This window comes from Leiobunum rupestre, chromosome 6, assembly GCF_980474605.1.
Source record: "Leiobunum rupestre chromosome 6, qqLeiRupe1.1.hap1, whole genome shotgun sequence".
Taxonomy (NCBI): domain Eukaryota; kingdom Metazoa; phylum Arthropoda; class Arachnida; order Opiliones; family Sclerosomatidae; genus Leiobunum; species Leiobunum rupestre.
This window is the reverse complement of record NC_143389.1, coordinates 46,325,441-46,352,324: the sequence shown is the minus strand read 5'-3', so window position 1 is coordinate 46,352,324 and position 26,884 is coordinate 46,325,441. Positions and strand designations below refer to the sequence as shown.

Below are 26,884 nucleotides of genomic sequence, written 5' to 3'. Positions count from 1 at the left end.
GTAACAAATAAGTGTAAATATGTTTATATGTGTGACCGGGGATATATTTTGGTTGCGATACCAGCGTTGCAGGTTGCTGTGAATAGCTCAAACAAACTTAACACATTAGAAGGATTGTGTGTATTCCGACCGTCGTACGTCTTGTTCAAGTTATATGAAGGTCTACCAAACCCCCGAGTTTGAACTAAATCGGTGCGTTACACCTCGGGTCGTCTCCTTGTGAGTGTAGTTGCCACTACTTATTACATATTAACTTAGATATATTCTTGGTTTAAATACATTAATAAGAACCATGTAAAAAAATCTTTTATTTTTAAAATCATTTATTTTCAAATAATTTATATACAAATATAAATATATACTGGAAATATACAATATACAACAAATAGCTACTTAAATTCGTATCTATACACGTATATATTCTAATAGACGCTTCAATAAAACATCTTCAAGGAAATTGCCAATAAGTAATATTTCCGAGAGCTAGGACCTGCGAGTCTCTGTTTATATAGTGCTTATTCAAATGAAGGAAACTTTGAAGACTTCTACGGAGATGCAACAAGTGTTCCTTATTAACCAGCTAGCTTTTTAGACATATTAAGGCTTAGCAAAACACGACGTTTTGTTAACAGGTGAAATTTTTCCATTATTTCAACAAGCATTATATAAACAATATCTTGCAGGTTCTGGCTCTCGGAAATATTACTTCTTGGCGATTTCTTTGAAGATGTTTTATTTAAGTGTCTATTTCGGCGTATTTGTTTTTAGTTTTTGGAGTGTGTTTTATGGTATTTGTTTTTTGGGCGGGGGCAAGAAATGATTTGAAATAGGGTCTTTTTGCCCCCCCATTCTCTGGTTGATTTTAGCGGTAGTATTACCACCGAAAGAAATTCCGATTACAATAGGATGATATATACTATAATATGACGCACGTTTTCGATCTTTTCCCATTCTGGCACGACGCGAAGGAAAGTTTCTTTTGCATTCTGCTGAATTTGCTGGCGGTACCGTTACCCGTTTTCACCGTGTTTTCCGAGACACTTTCCAAGTACTCCAAACACTCGTCTTCTTCCACTTCCGCGTGGTCGTTTGGTCCCTTGACCGCGGCGGCCGCGGCTTGCAACCGGTGAAGGACGATCCGGTAAGTTCCCGTGACGTTACTCCGGGCACCCTTGTCGGCGCAGTCGCGCATCATGTCCTCGGTCAGACCCAATTCTAACAAGTACTTGCGGGCTTCCTTCTCGTCTTCCGTCACCGCCGCGTCCGGGTCGCTGGTCGGATGGACGTTGTACTTGGGCAGGCCGTTCGGAAAGGTTTCGCCTTTCAGCCATTCCGAGGCCTTGATTTGCGGAATCGTGTAGCGTTCTCGCGGGTTTTGTTGCAAAATGTTGCCGATTAACGTTCGGCAATCATCCGACAGAAAAGGCGGCGTCGAGTAGGTGCCGTCCAGAATCATCTTCTTCAACGCGGCCACCGTTTGCGCCTTGAACGGCATGGTACCGGTTACCATGAAGTACAGAAGAACGCCCAGGGCCCATATGTCGACGAGGGGACCCTGATAACTTTCGTCCTTGAAGAGCTCTGGAGCCGCGTAGGGAGGCGAGCCGCAGAAGGTAGCCAGCGTGTCTTCTCGACTGCTAATTTGGGTGCTGAAACCGAAATCTCCCACTTTGACCGTTTTGGGTCCCGCGAAGAAAACGTTTTCCGCTTTGATGTCTCGATGAATTATATTGTGTTGATGCTGAGGAGAGAAACCTTTATTTAGTGACCAGTCATCTTAATTATTATTTGCTTATTAATTATTATTACCATGAATGTATTAATTTCAACCATGAATATCGAACTGCATTAGGTAGTCTGGCCTCAGCCGCTGGGGTGGGAGGGGCTTAGTTATTATGACGTTGGTCACGCGTCGCCGCTCAAAAATTGTATTGAAGAGCAACCTTTTTAAACTTGGACCATTGAGTTGGGAATATTAATCTAGAGATCCAATCAAATCTGCTCCGTGAAACAAGTTTTTGAAAAATACGAATGTGCCGTCTGCTCTAAAATGACGAGCAAACGTTATCATATGATCCGTGGCGCCATCCATTATTTTGAAGAAAAAAAGTATTTTTGCTTGAAAACGCGTCTTGTTTGAACGAATCATTGAGAGATAGACGGCGCCACGGGTAGAATGATAACGTTTTCTCGTCATTTGGGACGCCGATGGGAGCAGACGACAGTATTCTTATTTTTAAAAACTTGTTTCGCGAAATACTGAAATCCGACGTTTCGATTGGACCTCTAGATTAATATTCCCAACTCAATGACTTGGACTAGCTTTCAGCGCCAAGGCTTAGCACGAAATTTCGTTTCTAAAATTTTAATACACATCTTTTTTATTGAACGAAAATAGGTAAGAATAATAATAATAAATTCCTTTATTTATGATTATCAAGTAATTTTGTTAAAGTATAGGTATTTTTCTAAGAATAACGATTCCTTGGCCGGTGAAATCGCGCAATCCCGGAATCTTTTTGTGGATCGAGTCAACGACAAATTCCAGTCTCCTGATTGGCTTAAGTGATGACGTAAAACGCAGAAAGACACCGCCCATCTTAGCCTCGGAGGGTAGAAAGGGTAATGATATTCATGGTTGAAATAAATATATGTGATATTACTTAATTGACCGATTTCAAAATAACGTTTTTGCGCGTGAAAACTATTCGTGAGTTCTGAACCGTTCAACCAGTCCCCATGCGCACTATTCGGCAAAAAAAAATTATAGAACTGCCCAAATGCAAACTATTCGCAGACAAGAACCTCTTGTTGAACCATTCGGAACCGTTCCAACGGTACCTGCTCAAGAGCAAGTACTGGCCAGAACCGGCCGGAACTCAAGGTTGAAATCTCTAAAATTCGTCTGCACATAGGGCTTCGTACGTCAAATCGTACGATCCTAATTTGAATCACAACTATTCGTACAAAAGTTCGGAACTATCCGGAACTTTTTAGTGACGTCACAGCTCAGTCCTGGGCCGTTCTCTTAACGGTTCAGAACTCACGAATAGTTTTCAGCTAATAGGTATAGCAGGCTTATTTACCTGCTTTTATACCCTGACATGGCGGCGTATTTTACGCGCCAAATGAATTTTAAGATCCCCCAATTAATCTTTTCTATTTGATCTAGTAAATACTCCTTTCCCTTTCATTGCCAGTCCACTAATCAATGTAATCCGTAAGGGTTTAGATGGACCAGTTAAGGCCAACCATATAGAACTCTGACTTTTCGAACTCATTCTGGCAGTGCTAGACCAGGACGTTTTTATATTTTGCCACCGAATCTTTCCATCTTTGACATAGAATGTCCAGAAAAGGTTTCGGGGAAGAGAAACTGTGAAAGAGTTGGGCAAATTCGGCTTCCAAATTGCAGACTGCCGAGATATATTTATACACTAACTTGGGCAGTCGGCTACTCAAGCGGGGATACTCTATATTTCATTTTATTGAAAGAGAAAGTTTATCGTTGACAGTTTCCAAAAGGAAGTCCAAGGAAAACAAACTCGGTTTGACGTAAATTTGTCGCTTAAGCAAACTTGATAACTCTCCCTCGGCCCTCAAAGCGGCTTTTCAAATCCGAAATTTTGGATCCACATTTTGACTCTTTTGAAAGGTTTTCATATTATCGAATGTTCGGAGGTTGTAAAAAATAAAAATGATTCTTTGGCTTTAGTGTCAATAAGGTTTTTCGTTAAGGTTAAGGACGTTAGAGATTTCTTTTTTGATATTTATAGGTATTCTGGACTAATGAATACGTGACCAAAACGAGTGGCGCTGCGGTGGTACGTTCTTTCGGGGTAGCATTTATGATCTAGCGTCTGCTATTGTCAAATTAGAGAACAATTTCTAAATCGGTGTTGCCATGGAAGAAACGCAAAACAGTATAAAAAATCAAATAATATCCTTTAAATGTTTCTATTTCATCCATTGTAGCCCACTAATACGCGTAAACCCTAACGCTACTAAGGCTGCCTAACGCTAATTACCTTCTATCTAGTTAGCGATAGTTTTCGGTTACGAACATCACGCAGAAAGAATCTTAGCTAATAGTTCTTTTTATAAAGTAACGTGGCCTTCTTGTTTAAATGTGGCTCTTACGTCACAGTCTCTTACTTTTACCAGTCTACGAGTGCGCGCTACAGTCGCCCGAGGAATATGGGTCTTTCTAGCGCGCGTGCAATTCGCTCGTGCAAAAAATATACTAATAAAGCCGGGTCTTGTGACGTAAGAGCAACATTTTAACAAGTTGGGCAAGGCCATTTTTTATTTTAAAAAATCAACTATTCTTTGAAAAGCGGCGGGTAGCACTGCTAATGTTATTTCATTACTCGAGAAAAAGAGTTAGCGTCATAGATATAGGAAATGTATATAAAGGTCTAGATAAATTTCGGGGCGTCTAAGCCTAACATAAAATACGGATTTGACACCTAGCAAACACCGAGGAAGGCACGTGACCAAGAGCGCGAGCTCTCTTAGCATTTTAGTACTAAATGCTTGACCTTTCCGCAGGCCGTAGTCTTTAGACACCATCTGTTGGTGACTTTTAGTACAATTTTTAAGCAGGAGACAATGGCTCTCACGACGATAGCACGAGCTTTCTTACCGATAGATAGCGCCTTATAAGGATAGCCGGCAGAAATTACGCGTTTCTGCTAGCTGTCAACTCCGTATTCACTCCCTTTGAAATATTTTATCTAGACCTTTATATACGTTTCCTATATCTATGGTTAGCGCCGCGTTTTTTTCGTCCGCTCTACCAATTTTAAATATTTAACTAATAGCCGTCATAACTAATAATAAATATTAATAATATTAAATATAATAACGAGGAATCTTTCCGCAAGACGTATAGAAGGCGCTAGCGTCGCAATTTCCACAAAGACCTTTTACAACTCAAAGGCGGAGTTGGCTCTCCTTATCTTTCCTTCGTGGTAATATTCCTCGGGAGATTTAATTTAATAGTTTTCTCGAGGGAAGAAAGCCCTCCGAGTAACCCAATATTAGAAACTTTCGTTTTTTAAAAGATCCATTAGTCTTAGTTACTCTCTAAAACTCTGACAGCGAATGTATTTTATATAGGATGTTATAGGCTTAAAATTTGTTATTTAAAACCTGTCGTATATACAATCTCAAATTTCTCTCCGGATAAGTTCGGGCTGCTTTCTTTCGAAATGTTCTCGCGTCGCGGCTGAAAAATTGGCCCAAAGAGAAGGAAAAAGGAAGTGGCTTCGACGGTTGTCGGGTTGTTTGCGCTCGAAAAATGTCATTACCATATGATCGATGGCGGCCGTCACCTGGACCAGCAAAGGCTTGGCCTCTTCCTCGCTAAAGCGCCCGTCCCTGGAAATGCGCTGAAAAAGTTCCCCTCCGTTGGCGAACTCCATGACCAGATAGATCTTGCTGAGCGTGTCGATGACTTCGTACAGACGGATGACGTGTGGGTGATGCAGAGATTCCATGCTGCTGATCTCCCGACTCAGCATCCGTTGCGTTTTGTGGTCCAATTTCGCCTTGTCCAGGATTTTTACGGCTACTTTCTCTGTTGTTGTTGTTTATAGGAAATAAAATAAAAAAATGTAGATGACGTTGGGTTATATACGGATTTTCTACGCACGGATCTCGCGTGTATTTCAAAGGTTTCTTTTAATTTCAGTTCTCTCTTCAAAGGGTAAATTTTATGTAATGGGTGAAGATTGGATGTTTGTCAATTGGGTGCTTGCTCGTAGGGTCGTAGGCCAAGGACCAACGATTTAAGGGGACTCACTGTTCCCGATATTTTGACACGGTAGGCGTGGCCTAAATCGTAGCCTGTACTGAGGTACATCAGCCGCTTTGAAGCGCCTCAAGAATTCTGTTCAACTATCACTGCGAGTTGGGGCATAAGAGACAGTACGTGTGATAAAGTTAGGTTAGGCTTAGTTCATAAATTTTTTTAAATTTAGAAATGAAATGGATTCCAATAAATTTGATTAAAAAACCCAATTTCAAAAATAAAAGGTCTAAAACTTACTAACGGTTATCATTTAACCGACAAAAATGGCGCCATTATGTCAAAATTGAGGAAGTCATTGAGATAAAGGTGAAGTCGGATGGGGTAAAACATATTTTGGCCACGTGGAAGCGAAATAAAGAAAAGTGGAGACGAATAAATTTACTCAATTAAACATGTCTTTGGGAGTGGGTGTGTTTTCTCCCTAGCCTCTCGTCCCTTTAATAGTTAAATTATAGTTTTGTTATTTTCTTTTTTCTTTTCTATTTTGCTAATTATTTAGCCAAATGTTGTGTTAAGTATTTTTGTTAATGTAAACAAACTACAGAATGTGCTTATGTCCTTTTTTATTGTTTTTCTTTTTCTTTAACTGTGCTCCTTTAAGTGATGGCGCCCCGATACAAAGGGATTGTACTGTTGTACAGGTTGAAATTAAATCTTGAACGTGAACGCTCAAGCTTCTCAACGAAACTACGTCAGAAATCGACTTCAGTGACGCCAAGTTTGTCGACATTGATCTAAAATTAACCGTGATTTTCCTACTCCCAGTATTCACGCGTGCTTTTTAAAGCCTGAACAGTGAGTTCCCTTAGAATCTTGGTCCATGTATAGGCTAAACCCAAGGGGGTCTCGATCAAGAAGAGGTTTGAAAAAATATCTGTACGAGTTAAAATTGATGACGTCATCCAGATGAGCCTCCGTTGATGTTCAATACGATCTCATCTGGGTTACGTCACGATTTTACATAGCAACGCAAAAGCCGTAATATTTTGATAAAAAAACCATGCGATCGAGGCAACCTTATAGTTCCCTTTTTTACGAACCTTGGGCTAAACCGCCTTGAAATGGCCGACATGACATTATTTAACGTGAGAGATCACGTGGCAAAACGCCACGCTATCCGGCGAAACAAGCACGTGACTACCGTAGGCGTCTTAATGTCATGGCCGAACTAAACGCGTTACCATGGCCACGAACACAGGCCACACCCTCGAGCAAGCTACGAATATATATATATTCCATAGTACCATCGCCCAGTTTTATGTTTTCCAAATTTCGATTGGTTTTTTTTGTGGTCTATGATAGGGACGTCATTTGTAACCTTGACTATGGGTATAAAAGTCGCGTTTTAGGTTTTAACCGAGGAACTTGTTTCCGAGGGATTAAAGCACCCTCTATGGGCGGATATTTTTCCGAAATGTCACTATTTCGTAAAAAAATGACGAGTCCCTCGTCGACGATTGCGATAAAAATAGCCCTACAAGCTCAATACGATTTTTTTTTCTTCAACAATCTTTATCCTCGCTTTTTACGATGTACGCGGTTCTGTACGAGAAATTTAGTTTAGGAAAGAGACTGAAGTCTTAAAGCCGTTCTTTCAAAGCTCTTAAGAGCTATTTTTGGTCGTAAAGATATCCCCCCCCCCCCCCAACATTTGAGAATTGAAATGACGAAACTATGAGTGGCCTCAAATATTTTCCTCCTCCTTCGTTTTGGTATTGGATAGACTGTCATAATCGCTCTAATAAAGACTATTAAGTTAAGAGGAGCGGGTGAAAGGGAAGGGATTTTTCATTTAAGCGTTTCCGTTTTCAAGCTCTATTTTGATTTAACGTTCTCTATTAGGGGCAGCTGTTCAGATCGTATTTCAATTTCCTTTATTTTTATGCCCTTGGTTTCAACGAAATAGCTCGAATTTAGGGATATTATATCGACGTATTGTTTCGAAGAATGGAAAAACGATACACTTTAGTTTCAAATGATAGTATTCTTTTGCGGTATTTTAATGGCAAATCGGAAATAATCAGCCGAGGGGCAGGTCACTTCCATTATGGGTGCGTCTTAATCATAGTAAAATGATTAAATCAGGGTAATCGTGATTAAATCAAGGTAATCAAGATTAAAAAATCTAATCAAGATTAGAAAATCTAATCACGATTTAAACGAGATTTAATCATTCTAATCATGATCTAATCTTTTTAGTCAGGATTTAATCATTTAAACGAGATTTAATCATTCTAATCATGATCTAATCTTTTTAATCAGGATTTAATCATTCTAATAATGATCTAATCTTTTTAATCAGGATTTAATCATTCTAATAATGATCTAATCTTTTTAATCAGGATTTAATCATTTAAACGAGATTTAATCATTCTAATCATGATCTAATATTTTTAATTAGATTTAAACATTTTAATTATATTTAATCATTTAATCACGATTTAATCAATAAAATCGGTTGAATCGAGAATTTATCATTAAAATCAAAACTAAAGTACGATTTAATCATATACTAATCACGATATAATTTTTTTAATCAGGATTTAATCATTTTAAACAGATTAAATCATTTTAATCAGATTTAATCATTTAATCATGATTAAATCAGATTTAAACATTCTAATTATGATTAAACGTGATTTTATCAACTTAATCGTGATTAAATTTAATTTAATCAAAATAATCACGATTAAATCGGATTTAATCTTTTGAGGGGTGCGTCGTTAATCAAGGAAGTGACCTGCCTCTCGTAATCAGCTTAGCATAAAAAAAGGCCCAATCGAGCGACCTTTAATGCCATTAATTCAGTTTTGCCTGGTTATATCGCGTAGGAGGGTGCGGACTCACTTTTACCGTTAACACTAACAAGTTTTTATGGAAAGGAAAAACCGAAGAACTCGGAAAAAATTCTTTTAACTAGTAAGAAGATAACTTTCCTTCCGCGTAGAGTTTGTGTTGTTTACTGGTTTTTCACCCAGTGCGACAAGCAGGGATATTCCTGCGAGGTGGAAGTGCTAACCACTCCGACACCCTCCAAGCACTCGTTAATTCTGCTCGAATCAGAGAGCAACCGCAAACTTACGACTTAAGGCTGGTTCACACGGGCAGTGTTTTCCTGGTTTTCTCTATTTTCTCGTTTTACCACCTTTTCCCGTTGTTCTGGCGCACGGGAAAACGACTGTACACACGCACAAAATTTAACGGATTTTTCCGCCGTCAGCGCTGCCGGTAAACGAGAAAACGGAGAAAAAAATATCGAAATATCTCTACTTTATTTTCCCGGTTTTTGAAGCTCTTTGAGTTCGACTAATCAGCGAGCGTTTCGCTGTCACGTGATATAAGGAGCGATTTTGAAAGTCTTTAAAAGTAGGCTTAAGAATTTTTGCGTCTACCACGTGACGGCATAACGCTCGCTGACTGGTCGAGCCCAACCATTGAGTTGGGAATATTAATCTAGAGGTCCAATCGAAACGTCGGATTTCAGTATTTCGCGAAACAAGTTTTTAAAAATAAGAATATCGTCGTCTACTTCCAAATGACGAGAAAACGTTATCATTCTACCCGTGGCGCCGTCTATCTCTCGATGGTTCGTTCAAATAAGACGTGTTTTCCGGCAAAAAGATTTTGTTTTTCAAAAATAATGGATGGCGCCACGGGTCATATGATAACGTTTTCTCGTCATTTTAGAGGAGACGACACATTCGTAATTTTCAAAAACTTGTTTCGCGAGGAGCAGATTTGATTGGATCTCTAGATTAATATTCCCAACTCAATGAGCCCAACGCCCCTCTAAAAAGGTTATCCGTTTCCTCGTTCAGCGGCAGCGCTCGCTGTGATAAAATCCGGCAAATTTTGTCCGTGTGTACAGTCGTGTACCTGCGCGCCAGAACCACGGGAAAAGGCGGTAAAACTAGAAAATATAGAAAACCAGGAAAACACTGCCCGTGTGAAAAACCATCCATTAAACTAAAAATCCCCCTAAAACTTCTAACCTTGTTAAAAATAATAGAATAATTTTCGTACATAACCCGCTAGAAACGTGTTAAAATGCTAAAATGAAAACGAGATTAACGCGGCGAATAAACGAGTTACCCACTTAAAAACAACGCTAGCCGACTAATAATTCCAATTCATTAAATTCAAAACGACAAAAAGAGGAGGATATTAAATCAGTACACAAATTAATTTTAAAGCCCACAGCAAGGTTTTGTATATTTCTGATAGTTTTTCCCGGGGATCATGTGGGCAACCGCGGATATTTTTGAAAGAGGAGATCTATTTGGTCCGAGATTCGCGTTTTTATGTTTGCTCGATGACCTATTGGTACGAGTTACTCGCAAGTATTTTAATTTCTTCAAATGTATTTAGCTTTTTTGTCCCTTTTCATTACGGACAGGGCCGGATTACGAAATAGGCCGAATAGGCCTAAGCCTAGGGCACGAAGCCTACTTTTCACAAATTTTTTCCCGGAATAATTTTAGGGTCATTCCACGTGAAATCGACAAGCGTTGTTGCTCGATAGTGACGGATTTCGCCGAAACAATTTTCCATGGTTTAATTACCCTAAATATGAAGCCTCCTGGAATTTAGCGGGCTAATTTCAAAAATTTTAAAAGTTATGATTTTTTGAAATTTTAAGCATTTTGGCTAGAGTTTCGGTACTTAATAAACATTTTTTTCAGTAACATGATTTGTAAAGCTCTTAAAAATATGAAAATTGGTACACATAGCTAAAACGACCTACAGATTCCGAATGTGGCTTCCAATTTACTCTATAGGCTCTAGTTTGCGATATAAGCGCGGTTTGGGGGAGGGGGGTAGTGCAAAACATCGTTTTTAGAAAGGGGTCCATCTCAGAATTCAATAAAAATTTCAAATAAGCACCTCCTTGCACATAGAAAGGTCCCTCTTAAATTTGGTGTTGGCGACCAAATAATTTTTATCAAAACTAATTTTTTGAAATTGGCCATTTTTCGCGTTTTTCGCAAAACTTCGTTGTACTATCTGGATAGAGGGGTGGTACTTATAATTTATTTAACAAAATATGCCAAATCCAAATTCAACGAAAATTTCAAATAAGCATCTTCTTACGTATAGAAAAGCCTCGGTCAAATTTGGTGTTGGCGACGAAACTATTTCTATCAAAACGAACTTTTGTGAAATTGGCCATTTTTAGCATCTCTCGCAAAACTTCAATTCGTGAGCTTAGGCGGGGTGGCACTTAATATTTAAAGATCCTCTCCAAAATTACCAGAAATTTCGACAACTTTTCATTTCTAGGTTACAAAGAACTTAATTTTTAATTTTATTTTCTTATTTTTTATGAAATATTTAAAATATTAAAAAAATCAACAGATAATTTTAATTTAAAATTCTAATTTACTTTTTTTTTAAATAGTGTCTGGGCCTTTAATAGACACTCATTTGAAAAGTAGTAATGCCTTCCCCTTGGCGATTTTGGACGATTAACAGGGCAAAGTATTTCACACTCTTGAATCCAGTGCTCATCTTTTCGATTGGGCCAGTTATAAGAAGTTAAGATACCGTGAGGGTGAATGAAACTTATTAGTGATTCTCGATATTTGTCATTTGTTTCCACAACAACCCCAAAATATAGCATTTTCTCAAAAACTATGCCAACATACGGTCCGGGAATAAATTTGGATCGTGTGTCCAATGCCAAGTTCTCATCACATACTTTAACTATTAAAAAGGATTCTTCGCCCAAGAAGGTGTTGAGGTTAACGGTAATAGTTAGTGTAGGGAGCTGTTGGCTCGCGTGGCTTGAAGGGCTGGCCACCACCCTCCTACGCATTGTAACCCGGCCACCTGAATTAATGGCTTCAAAAGTCGCTTCAAGCCTAGCTGATTATTATTATTATTATATTTTTAATTCAGATTTGGTAATTGGGATAAAAGAATGATGGGTTCGTGTTCCTTGGACAGTTCTGGCTTTTTCAAGTCTGTTTTTAATTTTTTCTCCGTGTAAATCGATGTCCGATTTCATAGCGTAATACTTTGCCCTGTTAATCGTCCAAAATCGCCATGGGGAAGGCATAACTAGTTTTCAAATGAGTGTTTATTAAAGGCCAAGACACTATTTTTTTAAAAAGTAAATTAGGATTTTAATAGGCGCGAGCATAAATTCTTCATGTCTTGTTCAACTTGTTAATATTTAATATTTTAGCGTAAAAGGCTCGCGCAATTTTTTTATTTCGGAGAGCACGCGCGAAATCGCTCGAGCCCGTGCACGCTAAAATATCGAGACGCGCGTGGACCTTTTTAACAAGTTGAATAAGACATAAATAGAGTTTGCTAGCGTCTATTTAAAATTATCTGTTGATTTTTTTTAATATTTTAAATATTTCATCTCAAAAGTATTTCATAAAAATAAGTATAGAAAATTAAAAATTAAGTTCTTTGTAAAATAGAAATTAAAAGTTGTCGAAATTTCTGGTAATTTTGGAGGGGATCTTTAAATATTAAGTGCCACCCCGCCTAAGCTCACGGACTGAAGTTTTGCGAAAGATGCTAAAAATGGCCAATTTAAAAAAAAATCGTTACTATAGAAATAGTTTCGTCGCCAACACCAAATTTAAGAGGGACCTTTCTATGTGCAAGGAGGTGCTTATTTGAAATTTTTATTGAATTCTGAGATGGACCCCTACCCCCCCCCCCCCCAAACAGCGCTTATATCGCAAACTAGAGCCTATAGAGTAAATTGGAAGCCACATTCGGAATCTGTAGGTCGTTTTAGCTAAAAGTACCAATTTTCATATTTTGAAGAGCTTTACAAATCATGTTACTGAAAAAAATGTTTATTAAGTAACGAAACTCTAGCGAAAATGCATGAAATTTCAAAAAATCATAACTTTTAAAATTTTTTAAATTAGCCCGCTAAACTCCAGGAGGCTAATATTTAGGGTAATTAAACCATGGAAAGGTTTTTGGGCGAAATCCGTCACTATCGAGCAACAACGCTTGTCGATTTCACGTGGAATGACCCTTTAGTAAATGCGTCCACATTTTTCAATACCATGTAAAACCATCATTTATTAACGTCACTAAAATATCCTCCAAGTCTACATTGAAAATGTATTTACATTTACAAATTGCGCTCACCCGCCACTGAAAGGGGCACCAAAATTAGCTTGGGCCCCGGGCCCCACAAGGTCTTAATCCGCACTATTATACTTATTCGCATATTTTATCACTCCATACATATTCTAGAGTGGGACTTCATGCATGATTTGGGGGGATTTACGACGTTTTTCACCCCGATGACTAACGGTTCATTGAACACAATTTGTGTAGCTTTTAAGACCCAACTCAAAGAAGGGGGCCGTTGAATAGTCTCGAAAATGATTAGTCTCGAATGTGAATAACACCGAAAGATTGTAAAAGTGTCCGCCTCGAATCTGAATAGTCTCGATTATGAATAACCATGAAACCTAGGAGCAACAAACACAACACCCCACACAAGGAGAACGCAACCCGTCAAAAGTCGTGGATTTTCTTGCGTACGTTTTTCATTGGCTAGACGCTTTAGCGCCTGCTGCAGTCGGAAGGGGAAAATTCGGAAATTGTCTTCCCCCCCGCCCGTAAAACGTTCAGCGTAAAGGCTCGTGACGCTCGTCCAATGAAATTCGTACACAACCCTTCGTTAGCGTGTTTAAAGGCTAGCTGCGTTCTCCTTGTGTTTGTTGCTCCTAGATGAAACTGATTAGCGTCGAAACTGACTTCACTCGAAACTAGAGCTCGGCGAAATAGATAAACTAACCGCTAAAGTTTTGATTAACCATAAAAATTACGATTAACTGTTTATTATCCACGGCTATATATCAATTTAACATGTAACAAACAAACGGATAATTTTCGTTTGTGTATAAAATAAATAAAGTTATTATTTCTTATCCAAACGCCGAGCTCTACTCGAAACTGACTTATCTCGAAACTGACTTCACTAGAAACTGAACAGACTCGAATCGGATAAAGTTATTATTTCTTATCCAAACGCCGAGCTCTACTCGAAACTGACTTATCTCGAAACTGACTTCACTAGAAACTGAACAGACTCGAATCGGAATAGTTAAATCAGTTTCGAAACTATTCCAATTCGAGAGAAGTCAGATTCGAGTGAAGTCAGTTTCGAGAGAAGTCAGTTTCGAGGGAAGTCAGTTTCGAGAGAAGTCAGTTTCGAGAGAAGTCAGTTTCGACGCTAATCAGTTTCATGTTTATTCGTATTCGAGACTATTCAGATTCGAGACTAGTACACTTTGTACAATATTTCGGTGTTATTCACATTCGAGACTATTCAGACGTCTCCAAAGAAGCGACCAACCTTTTGTGAGACAGTGAATGGCCACCTTGACCTGCGAAAAGTTCCCGCTGCCCAAGTCTCCTCGGAAGCGGTAGAAGCCGACCCGTCGTCCCAAGGCGATCTCCTTCTGCCATTTCTCGTCGAGGTTGAGGTTTCGGAGGACCCTCTGGTAGGGCGAGAGCGTCGAGCGGTCCAAGGAGGAGGAAGAGGCGGTTTCCGTCTCGGCGCTGCTCGTGCTTCCGGTGGTCGTTCCTCGCAGGCTGCTCAGCGAGGGGCGGGCGGGCGACACCTTGGCGGCGGGCATAGCCCCCACCCGGCACCCACCCGGCCCCTTCCACGGGGCCAAGATCGGCGCTTCCTTGGCCTCAACGCATTCGACCCCGATCAGCGGTGCCCTGCCAAAGAAACAATGGGAACAATTCAGATACGCCTACCACGGAAAATAGGATGCGCCCGATTAGGCTGCATTAGGTTTGGATTAACCAAAGGAATAAGGGTACTTAGATGTAAGCGCTTAGGGTTGCCAAAAGACTTAATCCGGCCTTGATTTAAATACCATTGACGGGTGTCTGATTTTGAAGGCTGAAATATAACCTCGTTAGAATTTGTAGGGGCGGAATTTTAACGCGTCCATTAGTTTGTGGACTTTCCACGCGGCTCAACTACCTGAATTTAGTTCAAGAAACCTTTACGGAAAAGGGATTAAAATGAACGGTGGCTCTTCCACTTAACCGAAGCCACGATTTCTCCGGAACCCATAAAGCTTTCAATGCTACTTACAAAGGAGACTACCCGAGGTGGTTATCAACGATTTGTTTTTAAACTCGGAGGTTAAGTAGACATTATGGTAGTATGAAAATTGCCAAAGGGAAAAGTTGCAATGGGCTTTAGTTTTCCCATGGCAACCGAAAATGTTTTTGATCTCTCAAAACCAAAAATCTCCATTTAAAAAAAGCATGGGATTAGAGGTCGGCAGTCGATTAATTTTTATCCATGAATAAAATAAGCTCGGCTATATTTAAATAATATTTATTTAATAACCAATAGTTGAATAAAAATTGTAAAATTTTTAAATAATCGAAAGTGAATAAGTCTATTATTTAAATAAAACAAACAATTATTTAAAAAAATACCACTTTTATTCAAATAAATGCTTGGTTGCGTAAAAAACATAATTAAATAAGTTAAAATTTTATTCTTTTTACCAACGTTTTTTAAATAAATCGGAAAATTTGTGGATAATGAATAAACAATTCCGAACACTACATGGGATTTTCTCGGATTCACAGGGTACTTTACTTACTTAAAATTTTGAAAAATTAAATTTTAAAAACTTACCCAAAAATATGAATTTGACCTATTTTGGGTAAAATTGATCAATTTTGGTTAAATTTGAACAAAATTTGGGTAACGGAGAAAATGTCATGCTTTTTTTAAATGGAGAGGTCAAAAACATTTTCGTTTGCCATAGGAAAACTAAAGCCCGTTGCAACTTTTCCCTTTGGCAATTTTCATATTACCATAAGGTCTACTTAACCCCCGAGTTTCAACAAAATCGGTGATAACCACCTCGGGTAGTCTCCTTTGTTAGTAATTTGCGTGTAGGTGACCCTTGAAGGGGGTGTAAGCGTGCCGGGCCTGGCGGCTTCACCAAGGCGGCCTTATTATATGGTCCCTATCTGTGGAAGCTTTACAGCGGTGACTGCGAAATTACGTGGTTCCTTAATTCCTTATCCTGGAAAGGCCACATCGAGATTGATTGGTTTGGAGCTATAAAGGCGGTCTCTAGACGCGCAATTAAATAAAAAGCGGAAAACCTCGTTGAAAGGTCGATGCTTTGGAAATCTCTTCCGATTATGAGTTTTAACGAACTATTCGCTGGTATTGGCTAGCGTGTACTTTCGTTAAGGATTTTTACAGAGCGAAGGAGGGGGATTTTAATTATTAGGGGATGATGCTTTATTTTCGGGATAAGAGCTCCTCCAAATTACTTTTTATCGGATTTTAAATAAGTTTCTTTACGCGGGGAGTTTTCATTTGCTCAAATCGTTTTTTAAACTGATGTAAGTTAATTCTTTTTTATCTATTTTTCAATAATAAAATAGAGAATACTCTTAGTCGATAATTCAAAATAACGGTAAAAAACGCCGCCGTTCAGTTTAGTATAATATTTTCGGCGGCGTAATCGTCGGTCATTTGCGGTATGGAGATACAGGCCGGAAGGCAGGCAGGGCTGCCAGCTTTCGATAGACCAAAAAACGGCCAACTCTCTCAAATGTTTTCGTTTTCAAAACGAAAATTTTGCGGCGTAGCTATCGACTAAGACTATGAACACTAATAATCTAATAAACTAAATAGGCCTATGTAAATATTCTTGCGTACATTTTCTAAAACTTAGACTAGCTAATTTTACATATTAAAACTTTACCGTTGTGTTGGGTTGGAAGGGTCCGTATGCGAAATTATGAAACGTAGTTTATAGTAGGTCTTTTCTATAATAAAAGATGGCCCAATCTATTTATGTAAGTATTATCTCAAGCGATTGTGTAAGGCCAAAGGGAGAGTGTTCAAACGTCTTTCTCGGTCCCTATAGTCATTTCCTCGAACCCAAACCAATTTCCCGTCAATATATTCCCAGGTCGGTTCCATTCCGACCTTCCTCTTGACAGAAAATGGATCCAATTTTTTTTACCAATTTACGTAACAAGGGTTTTGACGGAAATAGAAAAGTTACGGGTGCCAAGAAAATAGGTTGGTTAATATTGGTTAATCCCATCTTTTTTTATATTTTATTATATTTACGCTAAGAAATATTTGAGGACTCGACTCAAATTCAGTTAATACAATAAAATTTAAATGGACCATTTTTTGAAGTTCTAAGCTCAGGCTCGATTTTGTTTTCAGTGTTTCGCGAGGGGCTAACCACTCTTAGAAAGTCTGTACACCGGATTACGCTTAGATTAGCACTGGCAAAGGCAGGGACTTCAAAGATTACACGTAATCCCATTAGTACAGTCAAAGGTACAGCTCTGTACACCGATTACGCGGAGTAATCAGCCCCTCGGTGTTTCGTCTCTGGTTCAAATTTTTAATGAACTATGCAAATTCCCAAGTCATCGAGCGACTTTTGAAGCCATTAATTCAGGTGGCCTTGTTACAATGCGTAGGAGGGTTGTGAGAGGCCTTTCTTGACACTCGAGCCAACAGCTCCCTACACTTACTATTACCATATGTAACATAATTACTCATAAGTATGCCTCTGTATAATATTTCCATTGAAAAAAATTCAATGAGACCTTGTTTCACGCGGAACATACATTGAACGGACCCAAAAATGCAAAAATGCTTATATTCCTTGCGCTATTGAAAAGGTTACCATGGAAATGAAATCATGTGCTAAACTTGACATGGGCAAAGCCCGAAACGCGCGAGGAATTCTCACTAACTTCCGTTTCCCATCAGTAACGTTGATGACGCATATGTCGTCACGGAGTTGTAAGTGACGTCACATCCCGTGAACAAGGTTTCATTAACGAAAATGCTTTTATTGCATACTTATGAGTAATTATGTTACATATGCTATTACGATAACCTTAACCACTCAGGTTCAAAGTCGTTTTATAGAAGTTCTAGGCTAGGGTTCGATTTTTTATATTTACCCTCAAGGAAAAATAAGATTTGCATTTGTCTCAAAATTTATGACGAGCCCCTTTCAACTATGATCTCAGCTACTGACGACGGGTTAATGATGATAAATGGTTTCAAATTCGAAAATAATTATCTTCAGTAACAAATTGTGTTTTTATAAATTAAAAACAATGGCTTCGTTTCTGTAGATAGAAAATTGGCCCTTATAAATAATGAGAGTCAATTTATCATTATTTGGCCGAAGTAAGCGCCATTTTTACATTTTTGAATGCGTTTCAAGTTCCTTTAGAAGCTTTTGCTGCTCTGCTAAAAATCCGGTGAAAGAGAATTTTAAGTTACCTGGGAGTTACGCGCAGCGCCTAGTTTGTTTGCGGCGTATTTAGGAACTACACTATGGCAGCCAGAGGAGCCGGGTTCGATCCCATCTTGTGGCACTGGGTGAAAATATAGCTCTATTTTACCGTAAGAACCTTCACCTCTGTGAAAACTCACATTTCCAATTTATTGTTTGTTATATCTGTGTAATATTTCAAATTTAAATAAAAATTGTAACGCTCATTCAACTAAAATATAAAATTAATTAATTAAATAATACCAATATAAATTCTAAAATACCCCTTTGCTTAAAATAAAAAGAAATGTGACCAAATGTAATTTTCCGAAAAACCATTGACATTCTATTGTAAAGAGAAAACGCTGGCGACGAGCACTCGGAAAAGGGATTATCTTTGGACGGGTGCTTTTCGGCCACACTCCTTTGGTCACGTCATTCCCACGCCGGACCGTCCGTTGCTAGCGTTGTTAAAGGATAAAATTTGGCTACGAGGGCAGTGATTGGTCAATATTTTTACTACCTTGTGAAATTTGTATTTTGAAGAGGGGCCGTTGCGGTTTTCCTTTTCAGTAGCCTGATTTTGGGCCCCGCAGAAAAACGGCCGCAGGAACGATTCATAAAATAAAATAAAAAAGTTTTCCGAGCAAATAGTCTCACCTTTATAATAAAATAAGTCTCTAACACATTTTTCAGTCGGTGCTGTAGATTAAAATAAAGTCCCAAAGAGCGCGAACCTTAAAACTTAAAATTAATAAGAAAAGAAAATAGGCGGGTTTCTTCATGGTTGACCAGTGATGGGCACCGCTCCTCTCATTGTGAGCGCTCTTGTTATTATGAGCGCAATTGAGCGGCAAAATGTTTTTTAAAAGAGTTTATTTTACCGCTCAAAAAAGAGCTAAAAGAGAGTAGCGCTTATTTAACCGCCCAAAAAAGAGTGAAAAGAGAGGAGCGCTTATTTTACCGCTCAAAAAAGAACGGAATGAGAGGAGCGCTTATTTTATCGCTCAAAAAGAGCGAAAAGAGAGAAGCGCTTATTTTACCGCTCAAAAAAGAGCGGAAAGAGAGGAGCGCTTATTTTATCGCTCAAAAAAAGAGCGAAAAGAGAGGAGCGCTTATTTTACCGCTCAAAAAAGAGCGGAATGAGAGGAGCGCTTATTTTATCGCTCAAAAAAGAGCGAAAAGAGAGGAGCGCTTATTTTACCGCTCAAAAAAGAGCGGAATGAGAGGAGCGCTTATTTTATCGCTCAAATAAGAGCGGAAAGAGAGGAGCGCAAATGTTACCGTTCAAAAAAGAGCGGCGATATTGGCTTTCAAACGAGCGGAAATCTAAAAAAGCGCTCTTAAAAACCGCGTTTTCGACGTTTTGATTAATCGTGGTTATTTACATGTAGATTTAAAAATTTAAGTGGCTAAATTCGAGGGGCAGGTCACTTCCATTTTGTGGCCGTCTTAATCATAGTAAAATAATTAAATCAGGGCTATCGTGATTAAATCAGGGTAATCAAGATTTAAAAATCTAATCACGATTTAAACGAGATTTAATTATTCTAATCATGATCTAATCTTATTAATAAGGATTTAATCATTTTAATAAGATTTAAACATTTTAGATTTAATCATTTTAATCACAATTTAATCATTTTAATCACAATTTAATCATTTTAATCACAATTTAATCATTTTAATCACAATTTAATCACTTTAATCACAATTTAATAATTTTAATCACAATTTAATCATTTTATTCACGATTTAATCAATATAATCGGTCTAATCGAGATTTTATCGAGCGTGGTAAATACGAAATAATAATCACATTAAATTATTCTAATCAGCTCGTTCTAATCGCGCACAATCATAATCATTCCAATCAACAATATAATCATTCTGATTCTCGTTGTAATTTCTAATAGCGATTTAATCATACTAATCGCGATTTAATCGTTTCAATCAGGATTTAATCATTTAAATCAGATTTAATCATTTAATCATGATTAAATCAGATTTAAACATCATTAATTGATTAAACATGGTTTAATCAACATAATCGTGATTAAATTGAATTTAATCAAAATAATCACGATTAAATCGGATTTAATCTTTCGAGGGGTACGTCGTTAATCAAGGAAGTGACCTGCCCCCTCGGCTAAATTGCATGCAGTTTTGTTTAAAATAAATGAAACTGCCGTATCTTGAACAAAAAGGAGCTTTATGGAAAATGAACAAAGTAACCAGCAACGTACGCAGTGATGGGGAGCGCTCTTCTCATTGTGAGCGCTTTGGTTATTATGAGCGAAATTGAGTGGAAATATGTTTTTTTAAAAGAGCGCGAAACGTAAAAGAGAGGAGCGCTAATTTTACCTCTCAAAAAAGGGCGGAAAGAGAGAACCGCTTATTTTACCTCTCAAAAAAGAGCGGAAAGTGAGAAGCGCTTATTTTACCTCTCAAAAAAGAGCGGAAAGAGAGGAGCGCTTATTTTACCGCTCAAAAATGCGTGAGCATGAGCGGATATTATGCTGGCGAGTGCGAGCGGTGAGTGAGCTGAGCGGCTCTTTGACGAAAATGCCCAACACTGTGGTTGACAGTTAAAGATTTTTTTTTATCAAACTTAGAGACTTAAGAAATTACGAGCCTATCAAACGTCAAACGTATACGGCTAAAATAGTGGAACACTCAATAGAGCAGAAGAAACCGCTTCGATTATAGACGTTCCATAATTTCAATCTCCGTATTAAAGGAAGTGGCTTTTACAGCTTATGGCAATGACCCGAGAGATTGGTGCCTTCGAAAATGACTTTTGAAGTATTTCGGGCAATCGAAGGGAAGTCCATTTCACGTCACCGCCCCTTTCCCGATTCCGCAGAGTAACGGTACGTCACTTCCTAGCTTTACCCACGCTACTTTCTAGTTTCTGCCGTTCGGAAATAAGCGGCTGAGAGCGCTCCGGTTGCCATGGCGACCCAGGAGTAGCCACCTGTTAGTCCCAACGACGGCTAAGAAAACACCCCGCCCCCGCCATTTCTTTGTCTCGTATTTATAAATAGAGCGTGAGAAAGACTAAGGGCTCAAAGTAATTAGAGGAATTAATTCTTAGGTAAAACGCTATTTGCGGCGCGTGCGAGTGGCGGTTAATTTCCAACCGCGAATGGTCATTATTTATTCAAGAAAGGTTTATTTTTTGACGTTAGGTGTCAGCACGCGCTGTCGAGCTTAATGCTAATATTAATAACGCGACGATAATTGTCTGTTTGGGGGCAGAACTCATTTGCGCCTGTTTCGGAGTGGTCAAGGTTAAGACGCTTTGTCTTAGATTTTAGAAGCCTCTAAACGTATTCACGGTTCCCAATTTCATTGGATACCTATTACGTTAACTTTATTTTTTATTTTTCGGGGTCTATGATATTTGCGAATGGATGGCTAGGACTAGGTTTTCGCAATGCTTTCGTTAATTTAGTTGCTTAATTTACATTAAATTTAGGTGAGATTACGTTAAGGATAAGTTTGGTTACGTTAAGGTTAAGTTATGTTACGTTAAGGTTAAGTTATGTTACGCTAAGGTTAAGTTATGTTAGAAGAAACCACCTATGGACTGTGAGAAGGATGATAAAATACGTATTTTATCTAAGGTTAAGTTATGTTACGTTAAGGTTAAGTTATGTTACGTTAAGGTTAAGTTATGTTACGTTAAGGTTAAGTTATGTTACGTTAAGCTTAAGTTATGTTACGTTAAGGTAAAGTTGTGTTGCGTTAAGGTATTTTACATTAAGGTTAAGTTATGTTACTTTAATGTTAAGTTATGTTACGGTAAGGTTAAGTTATGTTACGGTAAGGTTAAGTTATGTTACGGTAAGGTTAAGTTATGTTAGGTTAAGTTTAAGTTTTGTTACGGTAAGGTTAAGTTGTGTTACGTTAAGTTTAAGTTATGTTACGGTAAGGTTAGATTAATTAAGGTTAAGGTTAGATTACGTTTCGGTTAAATTTTGTTACGTTAAGGTTAGGTTACATTAAAATAAGATTAGGTTAAGTTAAGGTTAAGTTAGCTTACGTTAAGGTTAGGTCAGGTTAGGGTTAGGTTAGCTTACGTTAAGGTCGGGGTACTGTACGAATACTAAGACTTTTCGCTTCAATAATTACTTTGGGTTGCGAGACGATTTGTGGCCATTGAAAATTGAGAATTGCTGATACGTTTAGTCGCACGTGATGTCTTCATGGCATAGTAAAATTCAAAGAAAAACACTCTAAAAACTCCATCTTTACCAATTCGATAAGGAACACATACTTAAAATTAAATATTTACGCGAAGGTCAAATTAAACTATATTCATTATTAGTAGAACTATCCCCGAAGCGAATAAAAACTTTAAAAGATGAGTTTCGATCGTGAGCGCTTATTAGAATGGAGATTTGAGTAAGTCGGAACATTGAATAAATAAATATCTCGAATACATTCTCGATTCTCCTCCCCCCCCCTTCCTGAATATATATGTATGGCGCAGTTAAAGATAAAACGATAGCTTTCATTTCAAATAAAGGCCTGCTTAAAATATACTCAAAGCGATCGTTGGGGAGGGGGCGGCTTCTATATTTGGAAACGGAGAGCCAGAAATGATAAGGCGTTTCTATTTCAACACGGTCACCGCGTTACTCTTGTTTCCCCGCGAAGGGGTTTGAGCCCAGACAAATTATGACGGAGTACGGATACTTTCATATTCCAAATAATAATAATTTTTTTTTATTGGGACCATTAGGAATATCAGTATATCATTACTCGCTTCTTCTACGATTATATAGTCTAATTCACAATCGTCCTTATTGGTACCAGGTTTAACAAAAGCTAGGCCACACTTTGAAGCTCTCTGGCGCTCTTTTAACTCATCGTTATTTTACTATCAATTGCAATAATGTTATTTTACTATCAATTGACATAATGTTATTTTACTGTCAATTGACATAGGCCTAATGTTATTTTACTGTCAATTGATATAATGTGATTTGACTGTCAATTGACATAATGTTATTTTACTATCAATTGACATAATTTTATGGTAATTGATAATAAAATAACATTATGTTACTTGATAGTAAAATAACAATAGGTAAATTGATAGTAAAATAACATTATGTTAATTGACAGTAAAATAACATTATTACTTATTAAAAGAAGTTGAAAATGTACAAAGAAAACTCGTTGAATTTGCCCATTCATTTTTTCTACAAAAACAGCCCTATATATATATGATTTTTTACTAAACTCTTTGGGCATGGAATCCATAGTACAGTCGCAATGTCCCGACTTAACTAGAGCCCTCTTGTTCTACCTACCTAATTGGAACACGCAGCAAAAAATTACTTTTAGCAATACCGCAATACTGAAAGTAAAATCATAAAACCGTGTTACTTATAGTAAAATAACATTATGTTACTTGTAGTAAAATACCATTATGTTACTTGTAGTAAAATAACATTATGTTACTTGTAGTAAAATACCATTATGTTACTTGTAGTAAAATAACATTATGTTACTTGTAGTAAAATACCATTATGTTACTTGTAGTAAAATAACATTATGTTACTTGTAGTAAAATACCATTATGTTACTTGTAGTAAAATAACATTATGTTACTTGTAGTAAAATAACATTATGTTACTTGTAGTAAAATAACATTATGTTACTTGTAGTAAAATAACATTATGTTACTTGTAGTAAAATAACATTATGTTACTTGTAGTAAAATAACATTATGTTACTTGTAGTAAAATAACATTATGTTACTTGTAGTAAAATAACATTATGTTACTTGTAGTAAAATACCATTATGTTACTTGTAGTAAAATAACATTATGTTACTTGTAGTAAAATAACATTATGTTACTTGTAGTAAAATAACATTATGTTACTTGTAGTAAAATAACATTATGCTACTTGTAGTAAAATAACATTATGTTACTTGTAGTAAAATAACATTATGTTACTTGTAGTAAAATAACATTATGTTACTTGTAGTAAAATAACATTATGTTACTTGTAGTAAAATAACATTATGTTACTTGTAGTAAAATAACATTATGTTACTTGTAGTAAAATAACATTATGTTACTTGTAGTAAAATAACATTATGTTACTTGTAGTAAAATAACATTATGTTACTTGTAGTAAAATAACATTATGTTACTTGTAGTAAAATAACATTATGTTACTTGTAGTAAAATAACATTATGTTACTTGTAGTAAAATAACATTATGTTACTTGTAGTAAAAAAACATTATGTTACTTGTAGTAAAAAAACATTATGTTACTTGTAGTAAAATAACATTATGTTACTTGTAGTAAAATAACATTATGTTACTTGTAGTAAAATAACATTATGTTACTTGTAGTAAAATAACATTATGTTACTTGTAGTAAAATAACATTATGTCACTTGTAGTAAAATAACATTATGTTACTTGTAGTAAAATACCATTATGTTACTTGTAGTAAAATAACATTATGTTACTTGTAGTAAAATAACATTATGTTACTTGTAGTAAAATAACATTATGTTACTTGTAGTAAAATAACATTATGTTACTTGTAGTAAAATAACATTATGTTACTTGTAGTAAAATAACATTATGTTACTTGTAGTAAAATAACATTATGTTACTTGTAGTAAAATAACATTATGTTACTTGTAGTAAAATAACATTATGTTACTTGTAGTAAAATAACATGTTACTTTATAGTAAAATAACATTATGTTACTTGTCGTAAAATAACATTATGTTACTTTGTAGTAAAATAATATTTTATTACTTTGTAGTAAAATAACATGTTACTTTATAGTAAAATAACATTGTTACTTTATAGTAAAATAACATTGTTACTTTATAGTAAAATAACATTGTTACTTTATAGTATAATAACATTATGTTACTTTATAGTAAATAACATTATGTTACATTATAGTAAATAACATTATGTTACATTATAGTAAATAACATTATGTTACTTTATAATATAATAACATTATGTTACTTTATAATATAATAACATTATGTTACTTTATAATATAATAACATTATGTTACTTTATAATATAATAACATTATGTTACTTTATAATATAATAACATTATGTTACTTTATAATATAATAACATTATGTTACTTTATAATATAATAAAATTATGTTACTTTATAATATAATAACATTATGTTATTTTATAATACAATAACATTATGTTACATTATAGTAAAATAATATTATGATACTCTTAATAACCGTCGCTAGGTGGTTATTACTATAATTATTTTAGTTATAGTGAAACGCCTTTCTATTACTTTTTAAGATGACTAATTTCGCGTTATCAGTTTCTGGGGAAGCTATAAAAATGACTTGAAAATAGATTGAATACCAAGTGAAAGGCTTGAACATAACGCGTGATAGAGAGGCGAAAATCTAGCACATTTATCTTATAAATCGCCAACTAAACCTGACCCCCAAAAAGAGAAGGGACCCGTGACAGGTTGAGCCTGACATATCGAGCCGAAAATAAAATCTAACGTTTTCGGAAAAGAATTTATCTCAAAGGCGGGAAAACCATTTTTCGTTCGCTAAACCGGAAGCTGGATCCAGAGAGTAGTGACGTGTCTTCCGCCCGGGGCATTGCGGGGAAGCTCAATTGAAAACATCGACGCGGTATTTTGCGTACGTGTTTATGAGATATTTGTAACAGGTGTAATCGTAACTGGGTCACGTCGCGCTCGCCCGAAGCCCGATTTACAGGGGCTGAAAAAGAGTGCGGAACCCGGCCCTAGCTATATTTTTTCCCCCGCCGTTTTACGGTTTGACACGTCATATCAAAAGCGTATAATATATATATTTGAGATAAGTATTTATTTTCCTATACACTCTTTTACGAAGTCTGCCATTTCATTGTGGCCTAATTTAAAATAGTACAGGCAAGGGCGCCCGCGCGTGCACTTGACCGCGTGAAGCGGCCTTGCATGCGCTATTAGAAATCAGAACCGTAATAAAATGGCAGCTCTCACAAATAAGGATATAAAAGAGTGTATACTGCTAGTATTATCCGCTTGAAACATGTACTGGTGAATTTAGTTAATAGACGGGTTAAGGCATCCCTTCAAAATTTGGAAGGGCAACTTATAGGAGTATAGTTTGTACGAAATAGAGCTACTTCTGCCCTCCTACAAGTTTTCCCGTTCACGTTTTCGGGATCTGGCTTAACCCAAGGTTCCTAAAATCGTGACGTCACCCAGATGATATCGTATATTGAAAATCTGGGTGACGTCATCAATTTTAACTCGTACAGAAATTTTTTCAAACATCTTCTTGATCGAGGCCCCCTTGGGCTTAACCTGCATATTAAAGAGATTAAAAAAAAAATTCAACGGAAAATAGGGTAAATTATTTTTGCTCCAATGCCTAAGTTTTCCATTTGACATCTTTGAGCGAAAATAAATATTGTGCCGTAATGTGGACTGTGGTTTCATTTTTATAGCCTATAGTTTGATACTTATCGCTTAAGAAATATACATACTTCTGGTAGTATGTGTCGTGTACTTTATTTCTTTGTCGTTATTTACAAAGCGTATATCACGCAAAGGGTGTTGTCCCCGTTGACTGTGACCGCCGTGTTTAGGCGACACGCGGGATCTCTCGTTATTTTTCGATTTTTATTATCGGGTAAACAGAAGCCCGGGTACCTACTCCTCCTATAGAGTTATTGATTATAAATTGATAATTCTACAAGCGAAACATCTTTT

The 26,884-nt window shown here is 36.8% G+C and overlaps 1 protein-coding gene across 2 annotated transcripts in view; it reads right to left on the bottom strand.

The window, feature by feature from the left end:
* Positions 1-584: 584 nt before the first annotated feature.
* The window catches only part of LOC149941157 (serine/threonine-protein kinase NIM1), a 30,622-nt gene continuing 4,322 nt past the window's right edge, over positions 585-26,884 (bottom strand). For both annotated transcript variants that reach the window (XM_090177446.1, XM_090177447.1), the window contains exons 2-4: positions 14,157-14,530; positions 5,313-5,581; positions 585-1,741 (exon numbers count right to left, since the gene is read on the bottom strand). In XM_090177446.1, coding sequence (XP_090033572.1) covers positions 917-1,741; positions 5,313-5,581; positions 14,157-14,530 — 1,468 coding nt within the window. In that variant the 3' untranslated portion in view covers positions 585-916. The remainder of the gene's footprint in view (positions 1,742-5,312; positions 5,582-14,156; positions 14,531-26,884) is intronic.